This window comes from Suillus subalutaceus (genome assembly GCF_016647625.1).
Source record: "Suillus subalutaceus strain FC151 chromosome Unknown DFJ58scaffold_53, whole genome shotgun sequence".
Lineage (NCBI taxonomy): Eukaryota > Fungi > Basidiomycota > Agaricomycetes > Boletales > Suillaceae > Suillus > Suillus subalutaceus.
Window position 1 is genome coordinate 239,776 of NW_024540302.1, and position 16,484 is coordinate 256,259.

The 16,484-nt window shown below is 48.8% G+C and overlaps 5 protein-coding genes across 5 annotated transcripts; 3 read left to right on the top strand and 2 right to left on the bottom strand.

The window, feature by feature from the left end:
- The first annotated feature begins 2,705 nt into the window (after positions 1–2,705).
- Positions 2,706–4,829, top strand: DFJ58DRAFT_385368 (major facilitator superfamily domain-containing protein). The gene is made up of 8 exons (XM_041380143.1): positions 2,706–3,080; positions 3,134–3,241; positions 3,298–3,387; positions 3,494–3,715; positions 3,764–4,132; positions 4,179–4,295; positions 4,350–4,490; positions 4,549–4,829. The coding sequence occupies exons 1-8, from the start codon at positions 2,839–2,841 to the stop codon at positions 4,748–4,750; spliced, it is 1,491 nt and encodes a 496-aa protein (XP_041243943.1). The 5' UTR covers positions 2,706–2,838; the 3' UTR covers positions 4,751–4,829.
- A 4,388-nt stretch (positions 4,830–9,217) lies between these two features.
- On the top strand, positions 9,218–11,033 carry DFJ58DRAFT_385395 (uncharacterized protein). Its single transcript, XM_041380145.1, has 4 exons — positions 9,218–9,561; positions 9,616–9,672; positions 9,734–10,642; positions 10,702–11,033. The coding sequence occupies exons 1-4, from the start codon at positions 9,377–9,379 to the stop codon at positions 10,715–10,717; spliced, it is 1,167 nt and encodes a 388-aa protein (XP_041243944.1). The 5' UTR covers positions 9,218–9,376; the 3' UTR covers positions 10,718–11,033.
- A 101-nt stretch (positions 11,034–11,134) lies between these two features.
- On the bottom strand, positions 11,135–12,534 carry DFJ58DRAFT_385392 (ketopantoate hydroxymethyltransferase). Its single transcript, XM_041380144.1, has 3 exons — positions 12,386–12,534; positions 12,162–12,327; positions 11,135–12,107 (listed from the first exon to the last, which is right to left on the bottom strand). The coding sequence occupies exons 2-3, from the start codon at positions 12,316–12,318 to the stop codon at positions 11,218–11,220; spliced, it is 1,047 nt and encodes a 348-aa protein (XP_041243945.1). The 5' UTR covers positions 12,319–12,327; positions 12,386–12,534; the 3' UTR covers positions 11,135–11,217.
- Positions 12,535–12,680: 146 nt separating this feature from the next.
- DFJ58DRAFT_788748 (uncharacterized protein) lies at positions 12,681–14,456 on the top strand. The gene is made up of 2 exons (XM_041390168.1): positions 12,681–14,246; positions 14,309–14,456. Exons 1-2 carry the CDS (start codon positions 12,705–12,707, stop codon positions 14,396–14,398), a joined length of 1,632 nt encoding a protein of 543 aa, XP_041243946.1. The 5' UTR covers positions 12,681–12,704; the 3' UTR covers positions 14,399–14,456.
- Positions 14,428–15,833, bottom strand: DFJ58DRAFT_745796 (Diphthine synthase). Its single transcript, XM_041387413.1, has 4 exons — positions 15,639–15,833; positions 15,464–15,588; positions 15,139–15,408; positions 14,428–15,079 (listed from the first exon to the last, which is right to left on the bottom strand). The coding sequence occupies exons 1-4, from the start codon at positions 15,771–15,773 to the stop codon at positions 14,698–14,700; spliced, it is 912 nt and encodes a 303-aa protein (XP_041243947.1). The 5' UTR covers positions 15,774–15,833; the 3' UTR covers positions 14,428–14,697.
- Between the last annotated feature and the right edge of the window lie 651 nt (positions 15,834–16,484).

The window sequence follows — 16,484 nt, forward strand, 5'->3', positions numbered from 1 at the left end:
TAACAGCGACCACAAACTTCGACGACAGCATGGACTTCACGAAGACCCTGAAACCTGTCTTGATTGTGCATTCCCCTTCCCTCTCAATGATGTCCATGTCGATGAATTCAACGACAAAATGCTAGACAAATTGCCGGACCATTTTCGTAAGTACCGCAACTAATATCAATCACACATTCCACTCACGAAGCAATGTCGAATCTTATTTCAGTCCAGACAGCCTGAAAGAAGCTGAGCAGACTCCATTGAACGCACCAGAACATACTCCGACTACCTTGCAATGTTAACCCATCATGGAGTACGTAAATTATCGGTAGAAATAGGATTAGGGTACCGCACGGGTAACACCGAGGGTCGGAAAGTTGACACCGCACCCGCACCCGCACCCGCCAACACCGTACCCTTCACGGGTACGGGTACACACCGACCCGTCAATGTCGCGGTTTATGGAAAACACCGCGGTGTCTCTGAACACCGCGGGTACATTACCAAGAAGAGTGTATTAAGTATTAACAACAATGAAATAAAATAGTACTACTTTTCCTTGTCATTCTCCTCTGCTTCGACTTCATTTCGCTTCCGTTTTTGAGTCCTGACAGCGGCTAAAAGGTCCTCCATCACCAGAAGATCACTTCTGCCCCACGCTCCGAGGCAGAGAAAGGCACGAATTGTTGATGGTGCGAGTCGGTTGCGAGTAAAATGAAGGAGCTGCCGGCCCTGCGAGAAGACACGTTCAACCGCAGTTGATGTTGCTGAGCAAGATAATAAGTATTGATTGATTGAAAGAGGATTCGAAGGAGACATACCTGGGACAGAGAGATAGTCGAGTGCCATCCGATGCAGCATTGGATAAGCACGGCAGTTGTTTTGCCACCATGCGAGTGGGTCCTTGGTTTTCACAGTTGGTAATCGAAGAAACTCATCCAACTCGCTACTAGTAGTACGAGACATGGAACCAAGTGAGTAGTCACCAAAGTCATCCTCGTTCTGTATAGTTGTCAGTGTCAGTGCAAAATTAAATGTTGCATACGGACTGTGTCTGCTTCAATGTCATCAGTAATCTCGGCAGATTTCTCGTATTTATCAATAAACTCTTCGTGCTAGAATGATTCACGGGGGTACAAAAGACATGACAGAAATCAGTATAGCATTCACTTGTGATCCTCAAGCTCTCAGAGGAAGGAAAAACAGAGAATCAAACACGGTGTTCAATGGCTGTCGCGCGCCTGGTTCCCGATTTGGTATATTATACCCGCCCAAACACCGTCAACCCGCGGTGAATGGCCACGGTATGCTCAAGGGTACGACTATCCTACTCCGTACCCGTACCCTCCAAACCCGTCAGCATAGAACCGCGGTGTTACCCGTACCCGTGCGTTTCCCTAAATAGGATTGGTCAGAAACGTTTGTGCGCACGTCACGCTGCATCGTCGCCTCCTCAAAGTCTAACTCAATACATCCGAAAGCCACTGCATCCCCTGCATTCCGTCTGCGTCAAGGACAGTAAATCGGAAACAGTTCCCTCTGCGACCCGCATATGCAACTTCATGTAATGGATGTCAAGGTCTGACGCTAGCGCGACCCGTGCTCGATTTCCGGACTGATCCCTTCGCTTAATACGGTCAATTGGACATAGCGTTATCGAGAGTGAGAATGCGAAGAGTCTATTTGCAGAGACGATGCTAATATTTTATTTCCTGAGTTGCTGCTGTAAACACAGCGGTGACAATATATCGTCGAAGAGCTGACTGAAGGTATCCTTGTATTACATATCCACTTGCTGGATACGACCCTCCTAGCCTGAAATGACTGTTCTGAGGACATTCAAATTCCCAACTTGAATGAGTGCCACGTACTATGGGCGTTTGAGAACTCCCTCATAATTGCAAGGAGCTCGCAAAATCTGCGTCCAAGACACAAGCAACTCGGTAGCACCTGCTTTCATAGCCTAATGCCTTCAAGTTGTATTACCCCTTCCCTTGGGCCTTAGGCAGTCACACGGTGCTAGTGAGGCCTACTGAAGGCCACACTCCGAGGACCCCGAAAACAAGTGCTTCAGCGTGATGTGCCTTTGTTGCCATCACTAGCATGTGCCACGTGTTGACGAATTTCTCAGAAGCCGTTCAAGTGACTGATCTACATGGACTCTGCATAGTAGCCTTGGTCTCCGACGGTTCCCAGTCTCGAGCTTTCACATGACAGTCTAGGCTCACGGCGCCGAACCAGGAAGACAGCAAACAAACCTGCACATGACGTATCCTGAGTCGTACTACTGTACTTGGTTTTGATTATACGGAATAAGGTCAGATATGCCGTGGTGTCGAATCAAATTATGTGTGCTAATATGGTGCCGTCCGTAACCCCGGTATGCTAGAATAAGCCTGACCAGGGGCTAGAGTTTGCTTTTTGAAGCTATTTTAATTCAAACCCCATTCCTGGGTGGTGCGAGTCGCGGCACATCATTCATCAATGATGTTAGACTCAAGAGGGGCTGGTCACCTAGGTCGACATCGTCATCCCGTTCCTAAGATCACCTAATTGACATCATTCCAGAGGTATGGAATTTCATCACGCAGAAAAGGTGCCATGTATCTTCCAATAGGGTTGTGCCAGGTTCTGAGATTAATCTTGTTGCAAAGTTCCTGCTCCACTGAGTTCCGCTGCCACGCATCGCCAGGTAAAGTTGAAGTGAAGCAGCATCAATTTTCCCCCTCAATATTTAACCAAGTTGTCAGGTGATTCATGGCTGCGAGATTCCGACTCATACCATTCTTCTTACCCAGTGTTACAAAGAAGAGAGTTATCAACTCTTTCCGTTGTGGTTTTGTTTTCTGAACAATGACTACTCTCAGCGATGCAAAAGCGACTGAGTGCATGAACGATGATTTGTCTACTGGCGTACCAAGCCATTCCCGCGATGATCTCGAGAGGAAATTGCTGAGGAAGCTCGATTTACGTATGTCTATAATTATTGTTTTATATGCACTGAACTTTGTGAGTCTGAGCCATCGGCGAATTCTATCGGTGTGCAACTTCGTACTTACTGCATACCATGGGCAGGTCGATAGAGCGAATGCTAGGTAAGTCGCATGTCATCATACTCGCTTTATATAGTGTCTCATGTTGTCCACAGTAGTGCGCGGTTGGCAACTTTTGAGCAAGACTTGCACCTGCAGGGGAATCAATATGCTAGGATCTTGTCCATAGTATACGTGGGATACATCCTTATGCAAGTGCCAGCGTGAGTTGCATCAATCGCCGAGGGTTAGGTCAATGTAACTTCTCTCTTTCTTTCAGGAATATGGTTCTGCACTGGTTAGAGAAACCATCCATCCTGATTCCTGGTAGTATGGTCATCTGGGGCCTAGTATCGACATTAACAGGTTTGTCGACACTGGCCGTTCATGGATATGAATGCTGACGTGCCTAGGGATCACAAAGAAGTACGCATTCTCGTCTTGCATCATTGTAGCGTCTGATAGTCCGACCAAAGTTACACGGGTATTCTTCTAGCCCGTTTCTTTCTCGGCTTTGTAGAAGCCCCCTTTTACCCTGGCGTTCTTTATCTGATATCTGGATGGTACAAGCGAGATGAGCTCGCTGTAAGAACGACTCTCGTCACTTGTGGATCTGTTCTCGCCTCTGGGTTCGGAGCCGTGTTTGCATCAGGTATACTTACAGGCATGCAGGGAAAACTTGGACAGGCTGCATGGAGGCAAGAAACATTTGTCTATTTTACTCACTAAAGCTGAAATATCTGTAGATGGTTATTTTACATCGAGGGCGGTGCCACCATTCTAGTTGCAATTTGTGCATTTTCCATTCTTCCTGATTTCCCGCACAACACCAAATGGCTCACTCCGGAAGAAAGAGCACTCGCTATTTCTCGCCTTGCAGCAGATGGCACTGACGAGCTTGGGAAACGGACGACCATGCAAGGACTGCGGGATGCTGTATGTGACTGGAAGGTGTGGTGGTTTTCGGTCGCACTCACTATCCAGTTTGTGGCACTGTCATTCGTCATTTACTTCCCGACGATCGTTGCAACCCTTGGATATGATACAACGAACACTTTGCTGCTCTGCGCTCCTCCATGGGTATTCTCCACCATAGTTGCATTTGTTATCTCAAGGTCAGTGAACGGTCTCTATCTCGAATTATGTCTCATGAACCACCAGGTACTCTGATAAGGCGCAAAAACGTTACGTATTCCTTTTAGCCTCAAGTGCACTCGCTGGCGTTGGTTTCATCATATCCATCTGCACAATGAACACAGCTGCGCGCTATACTTCGGTGTAAGTAGAATCATTGCACATAAGGGGTTGCCTCTTGTACTCATAGACATACAGTTTCCTCATGGCTCAAATCTCCGCTGCATATATGGTGATCTGGGGATGGATCAACAATATTTTCGCCAGAGAACCTGCCAAGCGGGCTGTTGCAATCGCTTTGATTAATGGACTGTCGCAGACCGGGAATATCATCGGAGCGTTAGTGGCATCAATCTCTCACTCTCATTGATTATCTACAATTTGACACGTCTCATAGATACGTCTGGCCGATCAACTGGGGACCGACGTATCGTTATTCCTACGCCATCTGCCTCGCAGCACTTGGGGGGTCAACATCAATGTTTGGTGTGATGTATTTGCATTTGAAGCGGGTGAATGAACGGATTGAGAGGGATGAGCGGAATGCGAAGGATATAAACAACCTTCCAAACCCCGTTGGTTTTAGATATCTGGTGTAGTTGATAATTTCTGCGACTCTCGCGCACGCGGTGGTTCGGACATGGGGAATACTTTCATCGGCTAATGAGGTATTCTGACGCGAATGAATTTCAAGTTCCAGGCAATGATGTGCACATAGTTCATTAATGAAGTACTTTACGTACTAGCTAGTGTCTCAACCATGTCCGAATATTTTGTGATGCAAGTAAGGCACCGATGGCGCGCACCGGTGAGCGAGCATATAATATGGTGAGCAAGCGGCCTCGGTTCGACATTCAAAAGTCGATCAAAGTATAGGTAAAGAAGCTTCTGGGGTAAGTAGAGGTTTCTGGAATCGAACTTGGTCAGAAATAAGTTCAGCCAAGCCATTGATACTATCATTGATCCCAAGGAGCGAATATATGCATGATGCAGAGCAACACACTATGCAGAGGCGGTTATTCATGCTTTAATATTGTAGATATAGAACTTCTGTAAGAAAGAACGACGGTGTGATAAGCTGTAGGTTATGTCCAACACGACACACACGAGATCCTAATCCTAAACTTACCACTTAAAATCCTCCTCCCTCACCGACCGTACATTCAATGGCACCTGCGGCGTCACGCCATCACCAGCGGGGGGTCTGACAACCGGTATATGAAACACCCTGAGCTTCCACACTATTTCCTTCACGTACCCTAGAGTATCTGGCTCCGTTGGAAGCGCGACGTGCAGACGTAGTATCAGTGTCGCGAGGACTTGTTCTGGTGTAAAAGATGGGTCCATCGAGATCAATGCGATGAGTTCGCCGTCGGAGTAGCTCTAAGGCTTTGAAGAGAGTGATAAAGAAGGATCCGAGAATACATACTTGGGTCAGCGACATGTCAACTTGGTCTGGAGGAAAGACGACTCGGAAGGCGGTACTGTTGCTGTTGATATATCAAGCATAGCCATACTAGAGGGACTAAGTTCGATGAGTCAGCAGGTGAGGGGGAAGGCCATGGTAGCGAATAGGTTAGGTAGGATACATAGTTCCCGTCTCGGAGCGAGGGCCTGTTATTAATTAATAGGCTAATGATACACCCTTACTGGCACTGAAAGTCAATGAGTATCATGAGTTGCGACCGTGGGATGGATCATGTGCATGAACGATGTCCATTGTCAAGTTCGAGTCGGCCCTCGTACTAGTAGGTGCCCCGAAAACAAGATACATGCAAGGTGACGTTGCTCTATATATACCCCGGCAGGTTATCACAACTTCGGTCAAGGACAGTCACACAATGTAACACAAAGTCACATCCGCCGACAACAAGCTCAGCTCGGCATCCAGCATCTTGTAGTAGTACCTGCGGCGGTCCTTCAAGTTCGCTACATTTTGCCCATGCCATCCCACACTCTTCCACTTCCTCGGGGTTTGTCGTTCTCGTCACTTGTTGGATGAGAATTTCACTATCGACGGCGAGCCTCACTTGCTCCTCAGTTCAGCTTTAATTTTATTACCACATCCTAGTAAGTGACTTTTTTCTATCTACTTCCTATCTGCCTGTGCCTCGTCAGGTGCGCCATTCTGTGTGCTGAAGGTACTAATTGGTATCATTTGAGATTTGATGTACAATACACTTAAGTCTTCTTCGACTATTGCCGAAGGTAGCTGAATTGAAACTTGGCGACTCAGCAGAGTCAGCACCGCGCAGCCTACCACACCTTACGGTGGTACGGTCACTACAGTATGTACCAAGACCGAGTCCCTTTCTCGTTCCTAGTCCGAGCCCTCTTCATTCGTAAGATTCTCAAGTCCAATATCTTTGAATTCTAGATTGTTTATCCGCTGATTCTGAGGCCCCACTAGGTTATTCTTACCGTCGTGAAGTTCTGCCATCCAGGCGAAACTAATCTGCCAAATTAATTGAACTTCCGAGTTTTGCCCACAACCCTATTTTCGGGATATAGAGGCAAGCCCTGTCCACCTCAGAGTAGTTCGGAGTCCCCTTTGCAAAGCTCATATCACTTCGCATAAATCATGCATTTCTCCTTCGTCGTCGTCGTTACTACTGCTTTGGCAGCATGTATGTCTGCCACTGCATGCAGTGCCCAATACGAGAGCTGCGTGGACGCCAGTGATTGCTGCCCTGGCCTTGACTGCTATACGACGGATGTAAGTATGAGTAGTTTGCTTTGCATCCAGTATTCAGCCCATTGCTCACACCTTACACCTTGCAATACCAATAGCTTACCAAATACAAATTGTGCCATTATCCGAGTCAGACTGGTTAGTACGGATGGGCTGGCAGCCTGTCCATGAGTACATCTGGACAGTGAGTCATGTTTCTACTTTCGTATTGGTGCTGTGGCTGATGGTACAATACGTAGTTCGTTGTTGACTTGGTCAATGTAATTGTTCCCGGAGTCTGGACAATTTTCCCTGCTTCATGGGCAGTGGAGGCGCCTTTGAATCGATTTAAACATGCAATATCGACTAACTCCAAGAGACCTGAGGAGCGATTTCAATGTCCAGATTTGTGCTGCGTCATTCAGAGCTTGAGTGTTCATTGGTTATTGCTGAAGACTGCATTATGTGCATAGCGACTGTAGCGGTCCAACTGCTAATTGGCGCGTTAAAGGACATTTCCAATGTCCATTCAACATCGTTTCCTGGACTTCACCACTACCAACATCATCATTGACGCAGTTGATGCGTGTGTTACCAGGCTATTGACACCGCAAGGTGCAAGGGGGTTGAACGTTGAATCCTGGATGCGGCAAAGTAAACTACTCATAGTCACTTGCACCGCAGAACAATGGTGACTGCAGCAGTACTTCAACGTCCCTATCGCAGATCTTTAAGTTGGCTTTTAAGTTGCATTTAGCAACAGACACAGTACATGCTGCCAAAGCAATAACGATGACGATGAAGGGGAAATGCACCGTTTGTGCGAAGCGATACAAAGTTTGCAAAGGGGACTCTGAACTTCTGAGGTAGATAGAGCTTGCTTTATAATCTGAAAATAGTATTGTAGGCAAAACTTACAAATTCTATTGGTTTGGCAGATTGGTTGCGCCTGGATGGCAGAACTTTACAACGGATCATGTAGGATGAATCCATTGGAGCCCAAGAACCATAACCTGCGCGGATAATATATGCATTTGGGCCGCTGGGATTGACTCATCGTCGTCTACGTTACCCAAAAAGAATAAAAGCCCGAACGTCTTGTCTATGTCGTTGTTTAATGACCTCCCCTTCCGGTTGCACTTCTCCACTGTCTTTCATCTTGAACGACGTTGAGCCTCCGACTCCGAGCAATGTAGCCCAAGTGTCAACGGTCCCTGGACAATCGCCACATTAACGAAGGCCAGAATCCACCTCTGCACACCGATACCCTGATCTGGTCCACTCACATCTCTACTGACATCCGGAATGGTATACCAGATGAAATTGGACTGCGAGCTGGGCATGAAGGTCTACGCCAGTATGGTGAGTGGGGACGGTTTGAGGTTGTATAGTTTACTGTTCTTGTCCCAGATGTACATGACGAGCGCGGCCGATCCAGCATATACTACGGTGTCCCCCGAAAGAGAAAATATAATTTTCCGGATGCTAGGGTGAACATTCCACGCTGATGGCTGTGCCTCCGACGGCTTCGCCAGACCTCTAAGGAAGTCCAAGGTAGTCAGAAACGCCACGCATGCACTGGAAAGGAACAGAAGTCAATTTCGTGTCGTGGACCAGAGCGGCGGCCGCTGTCAAGTCCGAAGGTGAGGAACTGCACGTCAAGATTCTAGCTGTACGCAACACTAACGATGCGATAACAACCTGTAGAAAGAGTACGACGCCCAAAAAGAGAACAGGACGAGCCGTAGGATATAATGAGGAGAATAACCACTGATATCATTAAGCGGGGCACCATCATGGTTGTTCCATCCACGAGCTGCAGTCAGAAGGCGCAGATTGGCGTTGGAACGAAGTCCTGAGACTCTGAGGCTAGCGCAGAGCAATCATGATGAGATGCCGTGTACGAACTTCGTACACAGTATCTCATCATGATTGCTCCGTGATGGCGCAACGTCGTGACCTTTTCACGAACTCCTAATGGTAATTTAAATTTGCAGAACATCCATGACTATGTATCAACAACACAAATTGCTCACAGTATACATAGCGATATTTGGCAAGAGCAGAATGATATCCTTCTACAGTTCCCACGGCTACCGTAATTCACTGATGAATCGGTGCAAGTGAAATGGCAATAATGACTTTGCCTCAGCGAGGAGTGCAACTGCGAGAGTTTCCAAGAAGTTCATTGTGGATTCTCTCTTCCTGCTCCGTTGGCGCTGACGTTGTCAATACACTGAATTATCGTGTGTGCGCATTGCGGCATGAGTATTCTCAGTTTTTGCTTTGCGGGAGTCTCTCGGCAAGTCGGTCGGTTGCTCGTATTTCACTCTCCGCGACAAGAACAGCACACAAACCTTACTTCACAATTTATCCCAGTTTTATTTCACGCTCAAAAAAATAAACTGGCAAAATAAACTGTTATCGAGTGCCAGTACTTGTGTACTGGTGAGGTTATAATTAGAGACATAACTTTCAATCACACTGCTACCTTCAATCTACTCACTAGCGAAGCGCCCCCAACACGAGATCGGCGTTGCAAAGACTATTACCGATGACAGAATCAAGGGTAGATTTTGCGTTACTCTCGCTCTTCCCCGCAACACGTGCGCAGGTTGAGGAGTCATGGCGCCGGACGTGGCCACAATGGGGTGGTACTCTGAGTCTCACAGAGTACCTCGCGCGAGAGGTTGACATGGAATCCATGGATCACGCGAAGGATGGAAAACTGATCACCTGGTAAGCAACTCATTGTGCCGGGGCCCGGCAGGAAGAAGTTAATGGGAGAGGAAGGGTGCTGGCGCCACGGGATGACCCAACCACTCTTGATTTCATGTGTTCCTGTGAGGCGTAAGCGACGCGAGTACTCTCAACAAACGTGTGTTTCTCTGACGCGCGTCTACGGGGACAGATTCAGGCGCTCAGGTCTCGTTGCTTATCCCTCATCTTCTACTTCTGAGCCCAACTCAGTGCACGAAGTAACCTGTTACGCCATTGCCAGTGTCTTCACCCCACCCTCTAAGCGCGGGCGCGGCTATGCAAGCCATATGATGCGCCTCTTACATTGGGTCATTGCCTCGCGTGCTAATCTCCCCAAGTTCCCACAAGCATGGGGCGCACCGCCGGAACAGGTAACAGAAGCTAGTGAAGGACTGTTCTCTTGCCTGTACAGTGATGTCGGAGAAGACTTTTACCGCTCCGCAGGCCCTGGGGGTAAAGAGGGTGGATGGGAGACACGGGGAGCCGTTTCGACTATTTGTGACGTGGGTACAGAGGAAGGGGATGATGACGGATGGACGTGGTTGACGCAGGAGCAGCTGAACGGGCTTTGGGATCGTGATGCTGGGCGGATCAATAAAGAGCTGGCGAACATGTTGACAACCGACACCTCATATGAGGTGGAGCGCCCGGCAGCATTCGTGACGTACCTGCCAACAAACGGTGTCTGCGGGTTCCATATCCCACGTTCGACGTACGCTTCGGAAGTTTCCATGGCAGGTGGATTCTGGGGTATACAGTCTTTGAACGACCCAGACACATACGCAAGCTGGAGCGTGGACTTGAGACCTCCTCCGCCAACGCTAATCATTACGAGGCTCTGTGCCAGTGAAGAGACGTTCCCTGGGCTAATCGCGAAGATCACGCAAGTGGCTAGACGCAGCGGAATTGGGAAAGTAGAGGTGTGGAAATTGGGAAAAGGATTAAGGGACATTGCGGAGAGGATGGGTGGGCGGACGGTCATACGAAGCGAACATTTGCCACAGATAGTATGGTATGGACCTGGAGCGACAGGGAATATAGAGTGGGCGTATAACGAGAAGTGAGTCCGCCTCCTACAAAAAAAATTGTGTGCATTTGTACTGACAAGTTTGCCAACAGGTTCAGCTGGTGCTGATACGGGATTGGGTTGTAGTTGCAGATCAATCAGAGGTATCGCGCTGGCATGTCTAGAAAGCATTAGCTACGTGGATCCCGGGAATGACCCTGCAAGCGCATCCACTGTCACTTCAAGAGTATCGACGAAGGTATCTTCACCTTCCGCGATATTGATGAGGTGGACATGTATATCACCACTCTTCCGAACGATCACTGTTTTCAACTTCTGGGAACCTAGTTGGGCTCCGTCGCGTTCGTTCTCGATTGTATTCTCGAGTTCGGCATCGAGACTCGACAGCTCTTGTATGTTTTTTTTATTTGTCTGTTTCCTCCATGCGCGGGTAACAACGTAGAACAAATGTTTTCGTGACTCCTCAACATGTCTCGAAGCAAGTCGCCTGAATCAGAAAAGTATAAACTAACTAGTAATCCGTCATAGTACAGCATAGTACCTGCACCTCGGGATTCCAATTAATGACAGTTGCATGGCTACAAACATTGAAGCATCTGGTCAGCTGGTCAGTTTGTCATCAGTTTCGGAGGGCTCCACATCCACTCCCGGTCACCTTCCATCTCCAATAGCTTCTCGATCTCTCCGTCATCCATCCCATAACCCTCCTTCTCGTGTTGAGGGAAGCTACCATCTCTAACAGCACTAGCATATGCCTTAACACCTCGTTCGACTTCGCTCTTAACATCCCCAAACCGTCTCACAAATTTTGCTTTGTGCCCCGCCCATGTCCCCATTACGTCGTCCCACACAAGCACCTGCCCACTGCAACCCGGGCCTGCACCGATGCCAATAGTGGGCACCTTCAACCGCGACGTAATGTATGCAGCAAGAGAGGAAGGGATGGCCTCGAGAACAATGGAGAATGCTCCTGCCTCCTCTAAAGCGAGGGCCGAGTGCAAAATCGATCTACCAGACTGCGCAGTGCGCCCCTGGACCCGGTACCCGGAGAGCGCGGTGTGACGCTGTGGTAGCAACCCTACATGGGCCATTACGGGAATTCCGATACTCGTGAGTGCTTGCACACGTCCAGCGATCTCACTCCCTCCCTCTAGTTTCACGGCTTCCACGTTTCCCTCCTGGAGCATGCGGACGGCTGCTCGAACCGTGTCTTCTTTCCCGGCGTAAAAGCTTCCGAACGGCATGTCTGCGACAAGAAGTGGTGCGGATGTTCCCCGGGCGACGGCGCGGCAATGGTGAAGCATTTCATCAAGAGTGAGCGAAGTGGTGCTGGAATAGCCTAGGCAGACCTGCGCTAGGCTGTCACCGACAAGAGTGATATCAATTCCGTGCGTGGATGCAGCGCGCGCAGTGGGATAATCATATGCTGTGAGCACAGTGATCGGGGTGCGTTCTTGACGGAGGGCATGTAGAGAGGCGATAGTTACCTTTTTGCGGGCTGTTATGCATGATGAGAGATCGGTTTGGTGATTTGAAGTAAAAGATGACTCACGAGGCGGTTTCTGTGGGGAAGATTCACCAGGTGTGTTTGTGAGATGCTCATATTTTAATGGGCGGACGCTCATACACCGCTGGCCAAGGTTTTTGCAGCGGGAGATCGAGGCAGTTATACGAGTACGAGACGCAGAGAATAACATCTGTGCATGCATGATAAATGTCTGAGATGGTAAAATCAGGGGATCTGATATTGCAGCGTGTGCAATATAATGCTCGCACCTCGTATATGATTGATAAATGGGACCCAATAATTGCTGGAGTCTGCTGTGAACTAATATAGGATATCAGACCATCGTTTTGATTGATAATCCGTGTGCACACGAGCGTGAATTCCTAACGGATCTGCCCTGGTGCATGTCAAGGTTTTTAGAGACTGTGTCTTCCGTCACTTCCGGATCAATCAACCAGCAAGCCGGTTTGCGAATACTCATGAGTCATGAATAAAAAAGGAAACTCAATTCACGTGATATACCTCGCGCATTTGGCCTTCTCCTCATTGTCCTCGCGTTCCCACGCCCTTTGCTCCACAACATCGACAATGGCACCAAGAACGCGCAGACAACGAGCTCAGGCAGCTCATGAAAGCGAGGAGATAGCAGAGATTCAAGTCGAGAAAGAGTTGCTCAACTCTGATTCAGAGATAGAACAAGAGAATGACGAGAATATATTTGTCATGGGTGATAGGGATAATGAGTATGGAGCCGACGAAAACTCATTCAGTATTTCTATACCACCACCACTCCGTTCGCTGGCAAATGCGCCTCGCACGCCTTCTCATGAAGATGCGCTTCGCGACATCACCGATGAATTCTTTCATCCACCTTCACCGTCTCCGATTAAAGCAGTTCCCGCGTTTGCAAACCTCAAACCACCTCGACGGCCAAAGAAACCAAAAAGCCTCGCGTTCCCAGCTAACCCGCCTAACTGGCAGCCAACATCACCGCTCCCTCCCAGCTCGCCGCTCGCTTCTACTTCCACATATGGACCGCAGAACTACGCGTCAACATTGCATGCCAATGCCTACGAGTATGAAATGACTGCGTTTTATCGTCATACACAAGATATAGACCCTAGAAGTGGTGACTCAGACCCATTCGGTTTTTTAGCGGCCGAGAAGGTACTGAAAGAACGACGCGCTGCACGTCTACCGAGCGAGAAGCGCAAATACGTTCAATCTACTGTTTTACGCGTCACACCACATTCCACACGTACCAGAGGACAGCTTAATCGCGCTACACCTACTCCAACGCGCCCAGCCTCTTCCTCAGTCCCCATCCCGACAAACGATGAAGACATCGATGATCTCTATCTCGACGAACCAATCACGACATCTATTCCAGTCCCTGCGCCGATCCTGCGTCATTCATATATCCCAACGCCATCGTCTTCCCCTGCTTCCTTTCGCTCGGAGATAGTAGTCCCAGCCCTACTTAAACCTCGCTTGGACATTTTACGAGACCAACCAACACGCAGTCGCGACCCCCTCCGTACGCCGCGAAAACGTAAACGTGATATTGAAGCTGCCACTCCCGGCTCCAGCGATGTGGTATCCAGCCCATCACCTGTGAAGATTAGCGTGGCCGCTAGAGGACCCCAAACACCGTCAGATTGCCTGGAGTCAGCGGAGGAACACACTCCCGTTCCGAAACGTACTACACGTGCACAGGCGAAAGGGAAGGGCAAATCCAAGGATGACACACCTAAGCCTCGCAAACGTGTCCGCACTACTAAAGAAGTTGCTTCGCTGAGCCCCAGACAGGCATGCAAGGATTTGGAGAAGCTCTTGCCACGCAGAGCAACTAGGCGGAAGGCGGCTGCCATAGCAAAAATTGGGGCTAAAGGAAGGGTTAGGATGGCTGTGGATCCTGTGGGTGATAGTGACAGTGATGAGGAGCAGCTGAAGCGGAGGAAGCCTGCATCGAAGGCGCAGCCATCATCAAGTGCAAAGCCTGCCCCAAGAAGAAGTACTAAACCCGTGTCAAAGGGTGTCAAAAAGTCATCCTTGAAGCCTCGGAGTAAGGGCAAAGAGAAAGCGAAGCCCCTCAATGACTCGATGGAATTGTCAGATGATACCCGAGAGGTTCGCTATAGCTATGTTCATGAGGACTGCTTATCGCTGATGATTGTTTCTCTAACCTTTAGCGATACGAAGAGGAACGCCTGGCGCGCCTTGAGTACTTCCGCAAGCTAGATGGTTATCAAATAAAGAAGGAAAATGTATATGTAATTTGAAGTTTCTGGACAGGGTGTGGAATTTTACGTTTTGAGTCTTGCTTTTTTTTTTTTTTGCCCAACTGGCAAGCTTATCTTATTGTTTTCCGTCGTTGCTGTCTCGACGCTTTTGTATCGTATGTGTATATTGCTTCATTGGTACCAGACGTTCCAGCATGGGGCCCCAATGGCTCTAAGTACTTGAGAACCTTGGCCCGAATACTGTATTTTTCCGCGACTACTCATCACCATATTCACTCACCGACGTGCTATGGAAAATTTGCCAAATCGGATGAGATGCATGTTATAATGTGATATCGTCAATGATTATTTGGCCTTAAGATGTTTTTTTTTGCGACACGATTCCAGTTCTCCTGGTTAACAGCAAAGGCGCCTGCATAAACCGCCTCTAATTCATGCAACTTCTTGCCAGCGATGATGAGGCTGTGAAGTGGTTTCCCAAACATAGACTCTGGTTGGACTTGTAAATCCGAGAGAGTACCTGCGACGATACGTTGAGTACCGTCGTCATCATCTGTCGATCCTTCGCTGGAGGGTATGCTGCCCACACGCGATAGTGCAATAGCGAGTGTCGAATCGCCATCAAGGATGCCTTCCTTTCTAATGCTTTCGATCTCAAGAAGCTGGTTCACGGCAGTAGGAATGGACATATATCGTGGCGGCTCGTATATTTTTCTTCCTCTGCGTTTCAAAACAAATCAGAAACTAAAGGGGCCAAAAAGGTGAAGGACATGAGGCACCTTGCTAGATTCTCTTCGCTTTGTTCCTTTACTTTTATGTCAAGAAGTACCAGGGTATGCAGCCCGAACTTGGCATTCTCTGCGATGCGGTCGTAGAACGAGTCTGGTTTCCATGTATCTGTAAAGAAGACGAGAGATACTGTCTGCCCGAAATTGTAGAGCTGAAGCCCCGAGCATCCCGCTGCGTTGAGGATAGATGCATTATGGATGATTTGAGTAGGGATCTGCAGATCGCGAGCTCGTAGTAACAGATCCGTATGTGTCGTCGCGCTGCACAGGGCTAATAAGTCAATGCAGACAAGAAAAGGAAACCGGACGGCCTCACCCAAATGGATCACCAACGACGAGAAACGCAACGTTTTCGGTGGCCGCGTCGCGTAGGATCTCATCGCTCTCGAGTTCTACCATCTCGCGATCTGCAAGGATAAGTGATTTGCCATAGAATGCTTCCTTGCGCACATGTGAGCAGTGGGAGAAGAATGGTGTGATAATGGACTGACGAGGCGGTCCTTGTTCACCATCAGGATGGACGTGTAGGCCTCCAAGTAGACTCGAGAGCAAGATTTGACTGCTTCTAATCCACGGACTGTGATGTCCTTCTCATCGCAGAGTCCGAGACCAATCACGTAGAACATCTTAGAACGCTTTGCAATGACCAGTCTAGCAGCTCATAAGGCTAGCATCGATGATCGTCGTAGTGAATCGTGATAATTATATGTATGCGGGTTTCGGTGCGCCACCGAGGTGACGGGTGACGCCGCTCGAAAAGGCAACTGCGCGTCACGAAGCCACCCGCCGGTACACGCTTGGGTGACGCCATCGTCTCAGTGGAGTACATAGGCAGGGAGGATAACCAGCCTGCCGCTGCCTGCCGAATACACGCCGACCGACGAGGACGAGACACACTGGGGGGCACTTGCAAGGATCAGCCTTGATCAGCCTTGATGCCATGGAGGGGAACGAGACATATTGCAGGCTGCAGCTGCTCTTTGGTGCGTGTTTCCTCTACTCCTTCTTCCTTGGCGCATCTCGTTCAGCTGTCCTCTTAGTTTTCTTTATAGATCCATGCTACATATAGCCTCGTCACCGTGACTGAGTCCCTCGTTTCGCAGATGGACCTGACCTCCCGTTTTGCAGGCAGCTCTCCTCCCCATTTCAGAGACAACTCCTCCCTGCAGACAACATCCTCCCCAGATGACCTCCGAGGCCTCGCTGTGGTGTTCTCGAACTGAAAGTTGTCAGGATTCTCGTCTTCTTACACTGCCCAATTTCTGTGTGTAATTCCTCTCTCGCTGTGGTGTTCTCGAACTGATAGTTGTCAGTATTCTTGTTTTAACTGCACAATT